Raw genomic sequence first — 8,079 nt, 5'->3', positions numbered from 1 at the left:
AGCAACATATAACCAGTAACACAGACAGAGCAACATATAACCAGTAACACACAGACAGACAGAGACAGACAGACAGAGCAACATATGACCAGTAACACACAGACATAGACACAGACAGACAGAAAGCAACAACACAAACAGCAACCAAACAGCATGACAGAAAAAGAGCCAACACTGTATAGCAGACAGCATGGAAAGCAGGTCTACACAGCTGGGGATGGTGTTGACACACCTGACTGTCCGTTAGCCATGTCTTTAGGTTATTGGTGAAGGTACCGTAAACAGCAGCTCCATGTGTGTTCCAGACATGGGAAGCTCTCTCAGAGAAGACTGAAGGTTGAAGGTGTTTTTCCTTAAGGGAACTATACAGTCACTTCTCATCATGCAGATTAACATACAATGGTCAAGAATATGTAGATTATCCGGCCAGAAGAACAAATCCATGATCAGTATGTTCCAGCATCACACTGCTTCAGAAAGAGAACACCAAGTCTACATTGGTGAGAGATACAGAGGAGCATTCAGACTCCATGTAGCTACCACACTAGTGTCTGAACTTCTCCTGTGGGGATAAAGAACGTTTGTATCCAACCGCTACAGCAGCGTGTCAGACAGCTGTGTGTCGGGATGCGTCGTTGCTAGGAGACATGGACATCTGTCGGCCTGCGTTGTTGCTAGGAGACATGGACATCTGTCTGGTGAACTGGCTGAAACTGGCAGCCCTGCATCTCACCCGGGATTCCCCTCCCTCTCCGCCCGGGGGCTGGCCTAGGCCCTGAGAGAGGCCTAGGGGTAGAGTACGGAAGTGGGCCGTGTCGGGGTGACCCTGGCTGGGCAGGTCCTTGGAGGAGAAGAGGCTCTGGAGGAGGTGGAACTTCTCCTTCTCCTCCCGGAGGAACACATCCACCAGCAGAGTCTTCTCTCTCTTCAGCTGCTCACTGATGTTCTTCGGTACGTCTGGGATCACCCAGGCAACCAGCAGGCTCAGGAACATCACCAGGTTCTGATGGAGACAGCGTCATGGACGTCAGGGTGGAGGTTGAAGGAAGGATGTAGCACAAAGTGACAACAGAAGACTGGAGTTTGTTAAACTGGTTGGTGATGTACTGAATCATCTGATAAATGCTCCACTGTGACTAAAATACAACCACACTGCAACCACAGTGGTCCAACCACACTGCAACCACAGTGGTCCAACCACACTGATCATTGGTCCAACCACACTGATCATTGGTCCAACCACACTGCAACCACAATGGTCCAACCACACTGATCATTGGTCCAACCACACTGCAACCACAGTGGTCCAACCACACTGCAACCACAGTGGTCCAACCACACTGATCATTGGTCCAACCACACTGCAACCACAATGGTTCAACCACACTGATCATTGGTCCAACCACACTGCAACCAGTGGTCCAACCACACTGATCATTGGTCCAACCACACTGCAACCACAGTGGTCCAACCACACTGCAACACAAGTGGTCCAACCACACTACAACCACAGTGGTCCAACCACACTACAACCACAGTGGTCCAACCACACTGCAACCACAGTGGTCCAACCACACTGTAACCACAGTGGTCCAACCACACTGCAGCCAGTGGTCCAACCACACTGCAACCACAGTGGTCCAACAGCACTGCAACCACAGTGGTCCAACCACACTGCAACCACAGTGGTCCAACCACACTGATCATTGGTCCAACCACATTACAACCACAATGGTCCAACCACACTGATCATTGGTCCAACCACACTGCAACCACAGTTGTCCAACAACATTGATCATTGGTCCAACCACCTTGCAACCACAGTGGTCCAACAACACTACAACCACAGTGGTCCACATACACTGATCATTGGTCCAACCACACTACAACCACAGTGGTCCAACCACACTTCAAACACAGTGGTCCAACCACACTGATCATTGAACCAGGTAACTGTTCCAGAGTCAGTTTGATATTACATACAGTACCAGGTAACTGTTCCAGAGTCAGTTTGATATTACATACAGTACCAGTCAACAGTTTGGACAACCCTACTCATTCAAGTTTATTTATTTATTTTTACAATTTTCTACATTGTAGAATAATAGTGAAGACATCAAAACTATGAAATAACACATATGGGATCATGTAGTAACCAAAAAGTATTTCAGATTTTTCAAATAGCCACACTTGCCCTTGATGACAGCTTTGCACTCTGGCATTTTCTCAAACAGCTTCAGGAGGTAGTCACCTGGAATGCATTTCAATTAACAGGTGTTGTTAAAAGTTCATCTGTGGAACTTCTTTCCTTAATACGTTTGAGCCAATCAGTTGTGTTGTGACAAGGTAGGGGTGGTATACAGAAGATAGCCCTATTTGGTAAAAGACCAAGTCCATATTATGGCAAGAACAGCTCAAATAAGCAAAGAAAAAAGACAGTCCATCATTACTTTAAGACATGAAGGTCAGTCCATCATTACTTTAAGACATGAAGGTCAGTCCATCATTACTTTAAGACATGAAGGTCAGTCCATCATTACTTTAAGACATGAAGATCAGTCCATCATTACTTTAAGACATGAAGATCAGTCCATCATTACTTTAAGACATGAAGGTCAGTCCATCATTACTTTAAGACATGAAGGTCAGTCCATCATTACTTTAAGACATGAAGGTCAGTTAATCATTACTTTAAGACATGAAGATCAGTCCATCATTACTTCAAGACATGAAGGTCAGTCCATCATTACTTTAAGACATGAAGATCAGTTAATCCGGAAAATGTCAAGAACTTTGAAAGTTTCAAATGCAGTCGCAAAAACCATCAAGCTCTACGAAACTGGCTCTCATGAGGACCACCACAGGAAAGGAAGACACAAGAGTTACCTCTGCTGCAGAGGTTACCAGCCTCAGTTACCAGCCTCAGTTACCAGCCTCAGTTACCAGCCTCAGTTACCAGCCTCAGTTACCAGCCTCAGTTACCAGCCTCAGTTACCAGCCTCAGTTACCAGCCTCAGTTACCAGCCTCAGTTACCAGCCTCAGTTACCAGCCTCAGTTACCAGCCTCAGTTACCAGCCTCAGTTACCAGCCTCAGTTACCAGCCTCAGACTGCAGTCCAAATAAATGCTTCAGAGTTCAAGTAACAGACACATCTCAACATCATTCGTTCAGAGGAGACTGCGTGAATCAGGCCCTCATGGCTGCAAAAAAAACACTACTAAAGGACACCAATGAGAAGAAGAGACTTGATTGGGCCAAAACACATGAGCAATAGACATCAGACTGATTGAAATCTGTCCTTTGGTGTGATGAGTCCAGATTAGAGATTTTTGGTTCCAACGCCGTGTCTTTGGGAGACGCAGAGTAGGTGAACCAATGATCTCCGCATGTGTGGTTCCCTCCGTGAAGCATGGAGGAGGAGGTGTGATGGTGCTTTGCTGGTGATACGGTCAGTGATTGACTTAGAATTCAAGGCACACTTAACCAACATGGCTACCACAGCATTCTGCAACGATGCTCAATCCCATCTGGTTTGTGTTCAGTGGGACTATCATTTGTTTTTCAACAGGACAATGACCCAACACACCTCCAGGCTGTGTAAGGGCTATTTGACCAAGAAGGAGAGTGATCAGATGACCTGGCCTCCACAATCACCTGACCTCAACCCAATAGAGATGGTATGGGATGAGATGGACTGCAGAGTGAAGGAAAAGTAGCCAACAAGTGTTCAGCAAAAGTGGGAACTCCTTCAAGAATGTTGGAAAAGCATTCCAGGTGAAGTTGGTTGAGAGAACGCCAAGAGTTTGCAAAGCTGTCATCAAGGCAAAGGGTGGCTAGTAGGTGTCCAAACTTTTGACTGGTACTGTACATACAGAATATCTCCTGATACAATACTTGTTTAAATGTTCATAGGTGTCCCTGCTATTTGTGGTACTATACCTGGAACAGGATGACGAAGGCCAGTCTGGCAGCAAGGACAGCCCAGTAGGTTTTAGAGAACTGGTAGGCTTCAGCTGACCATGGAGGCTCTCTGTAGTCCTTATACCTGGGGGGTTGGGAGGGGGGGGGGGATTACTAGAGGTCTTGGAAAAGTTAGTGATCCCTCTAAGGCAGACAGCAGACGGACACCTCTACTCTCTAAACCAGTTACTAGATGTAACACATGACTAGCCAGACACACAATGCAACAGGAGATCAGAGCTGCTGGCCAGTGTTTCTCCTTCTGTAGTAATGAACACAGCCCGTAGACTAGGAGACAGACATGTTTCTCCCTCTGTAGTAATCTATACCCAAATTTGGTTTTGAATGGTCTGAGTATTTTAGGGTTAGGGTCAGACTGTAGTCTAGGGGGCAGAGCCATAATGGAGAAGGTCAGATTGTAGTCTAGGGGGCAGAGCCATAATGGAGAAGGTCAGATTGTAGTCTAGGGGGCAGAGCCATAATGGAGAAGGTCAGACTGTAGTCTAGGGGACAGAGCCATAATGGAGAAGGTCAGACTGTAGTCTAGGGGACAGAGTCATAATGGAGGTGGTCAGACTGTAGTCCAGGGGACAGAGTCATAATGAAGATGGTCAGACTGTAGTCTAGGGGACAGAGCCATAATGGAGGTGGTCAGACTATAGTCTAGGTGACAAAGTCAGAATGGAGGTGGTCAGGCTGTAGTCTAGGGGACAGAGTCATAATGGAGGTGGTCAGACTGTAGTCTACGGAACAGAGTCATAATGGAGGTGGTCAGACTGTCGGGTAAGTGCCCTCAGTACCCCTCTATACAACCATGTTATTAATGATGCCCCTCAGTAACCCTCTATCCTCTACACAACCATGTTAATGATACCCCTCTATACAACCATGTTATTAATTATGCATCTCAGTACCCCTCTATCAAACCATGTTATTAATGATGCCCCTCAGTACCCCTCTATACAACCATGTTATTAATGATGCCCCTCAGTGCCCCTCTATACAACCATGTTATTAATGATGCCCCTCAGTACCCCTCTATCCTCTATACAACCATGTTATTAATGATGCCCCTCACTACCCCTCTATCCTCTATCCAACCATGTTATTAATGATGCCCCTCAGGACCCCTCTATCCAACCATGTTATTAATGATTCCCCTCAGTACCCCTCTATCCTGTATCCAACCATGTTATATCCTCTATACAACCATGCTATTAATGATGCCCCTCAGAACCCCTCTATACAACCAATGTTATTAATGATGCCCCTCAGTACCCCTCTATCCTCTATCCAACCATGTTATTAATGATGCAACCCTGTGTACCCCTCTATCCTCTATCCAACCATGTTATTAATGATGCCCCTCAGTACCCCTCTATCCAACCATGTTATTAATGATGCCCCTCAGGACCCCTCTATCCAACCATGTTATTAATGATTCCCCTCAGTACCCCTCTATCCTCTATACAACCATGGTATTAATGATTCCCCTCAGTACCCCTCTATCCTCTATCCAACCATGTTATTAATGATTCCCCTCAGGACCCCTCTATCCTCTATCCAACCATGTTATTAATGATGCCCCTCACTACCCCTCTATCCTCTATCCAACCATGTTATTAATGATGCCCCTCAGGACCCCTCTGTCCAACCATGTTATTAATGATTCCCCTCAGTACCCCTCTATCCTCTATCCAACCATGCAGTTAATGATGCCCCTCAGGACCCCTCTATCCAACCATGTTATTAATGATTCCCCTCAGTACCCCTCTATCCAACCATGTTATATCCTCTATACAACCATTCTATTAATGATGCCCCTCAGTACCCCTCTATACAGCCATGTTATTAATGAGAACCATGGCAAGAGGACCGTGGCTAGAGAACCGTGGCTAGAGGACCGTGGCTAGAGGTCCGTGGCTAGAGGACCTCGGCTAGAGGACCTCGGCTAGAGGACCTCGGCTAGAGGACCTCGGCTAGAGAACCGTGGCTAGAGGACCGTGGCTAGAGGACCTCGGCTAGAGGACCTCGGCTAGAGGACCTCGGCTAGAGGACCGTGGCTAGAGGACCTCGGCTAGAGGACCTCGGCTAGAGGACCGTGGCTAGAGGACCGTGGCTAGAGGACCGTGGCTAGAGGACCGTGGCTAGAGGACCGTGGCTAGAGGACCTCGGCTAGAGAACCGTGGCTAGAGGACCGTGGCTAGAGGACCGTGGCTAGAGGACCGTGGCTAGAGGACCGTGGCTAGAGGACCTCGGCTAGAGGACCTCGGCTAGAGGACCGTGGCTAGAGGACCATAAAGCACAATAACAGCCAGTTTAATGTTTCTATTAGAAACTGGGTTTCTACTATGAAACAACTAGAGTCGCTAGAGATACTACGATACTACAGCAGGTCAGACAGACGGATGAAAACAGAGAAACTATTCTTGTCAGAATGGACATCAAAGCCAAGTTGAATTTCCTCTAAACGTTTGATTGGCTGTATTGAATTAGGAAAACATCATAGAGACAGACTGGTCCTGGTGTATGGCCATATACAGGCATGGAGCAGGAATGTGTGAGACTGGCTCCGATTCACCCAGCCACCCTACACTCTATCTGCCCTCAGGCCCCTGCCTCTCCCTGGGAGCCTCTCCCTGGGAGTCCCCCCTCACACACACACACACACACACACAGATCTGATTCCCTGAAAAAGACATCACCTCAATGATCCTCTGGCTGCCTCCATGTTTGGTTATCACAATACTGACCATGTCAAAAATAGAACAGACACACACTCATTCAATAATACAGAGCTCTCCAAAAGTATTGGGACAGTGATTTATTTGTTGTTATTTTGGCTCTGTACTCCAGCACTTTGGATTTTAAATGATACAATTACTACGAGGTCTAAGTGTAGATATTTCTATTTGTAATACTAAAGTTTAGTATTTGGTTCCATAAGCAATGAGTTTCGGCACCGGAGGAGATGGCTGCCGTTTTACGATCTCCTAACCAACTGTGCCATTGTGCGTGTTTTTTGCGTTATTTGTAACTTTATACCACATTATTTACCAAGTGAGTTTATCTATATTATTTGTAGCCGTCTATTTACCACCACAAACCGATGCTGCCACTAAGACCAATGAGCTAAATACGGCCATAAGCAAACAGGAAAACACTTATCCAGAGGGGGCGCACCTAGTGGCCGCGGACTTTAATGAAAGGAAACTTGAATCTGTTTTACCTCATTTCTATCAGCATGTTAAATGTGCAACCAGAGGGAAAGAAAACTCTGGACCACCTTTACTCCACACACACAGAGACGCATACAAAGCTCTCCCTCACCCTCCATTTGGCAAATCTGACCATAATTCCATCCTAATTCCTGCTTACAAGCAAAAACTAAAGCAGGAAGCACCAGCGACTCAGTCTATAAAAAAAGTAGTCAGATGAAGCAGATGCTAAACTACAGGACTGTTTTGCTAGCAGATTGAAATTTGTTCAGGGATTCTTCCGATGGCATTAAGGAGTACACCACATCAGTCACTGGCTTTATCAATAAGTGCATCGATGACGCCTTCCCCACAGTGACCATACGTACATACCCCAAACAGAAGCCATGGAGAACAGGCAACATCCACACTGAGCTAAAGGGTAGAGCTGCCGCTTTAAAGGGGCGTGACTCTAACCCGGAAGCTTATAATAAATCCTGCTATGTCCTCAGACTAACCATCGAACACCTTGTCAATACAGGACTATGATTGAATCGTACTACACCGGCTTCGATGCTCATCAGATATGGCAGGGCTTGCAAACTATTACAGACTACAAAGGGAAGCACAGCCGAGAGCTGCCCAGTGACACGAGCCTACCAGACAAGCTAAATTACTTCTATGCTCGGTTCGATGCAAGTAACACTGAAACACGTATGAGAGCATAAGCTGTTTGGGACGACTGTGTGATCACGCTCTCTGCAGCTGATGTGAGTAAGACCTGTAAACAGGTCAACATTCACAAGGCCGCAGGGCCAGACGGATTACCAGGACGTGTACTCTGAGCATGTGCTGACCAACTGGCAAGTGTCTTCATTGACTTTTTCAACCTGTCCCTGTGAGTCTAATAACAACATGTTT

The 8,079-nt window shown here is 46.5% G+C and overlaps 1 protein-coding gene across 1 annotated transcript in view; it reads right to left on the bottom strand.

Annotated features, from left to right (window-relative positions):
• Positions 1–233: 233 nt before the first annotated feature.
• LOC139393656 (anoctamin-1-like) overlaps positions 234–8,079 on the bottom strand; it is a 113,481-nt gene continuing 105,635 nt past the window's right edge. Inside the window, exons 24-25 of the mRNA XM_071141996.1 lie at positions 3,941–4,046; positions 234–1,003 (exon numbers count right to left, since the gene is read on the bottom strand). Coding sequence (XP_070998097.1) covers positions 608–1,003; positions 3,941–4,046 — 502 coding nt within the window. The 3' untranslated portion in view covers positions 234–607. The remainder of the gene's footprint in view (positions 1,004–3,940; positions 4,047–8,079) is intronic.

Source organism: Oncorhynchus clarkii, unplaced genomic scaffold (genome assembly GCF_045791955.1).
Source record: "Oncorhynchus clarkii lewisi isolate Uvic-CL-2024 unplaced genomic scaffold, UVic_Ocla_1.0 unplaced_contig_4357_pilon_pilon, whole genome shotgun sequence".
Lineage (NCBI taxonomy): Eukaryota > Metazoa > Chordata > Actinopteri > Salmoniformes > Salmonidae > Oncorhynchus > Oncorhynchus clarkii.
This window is presented reverse-complemented; position numbering and strand designations above follow the sequence as displayed.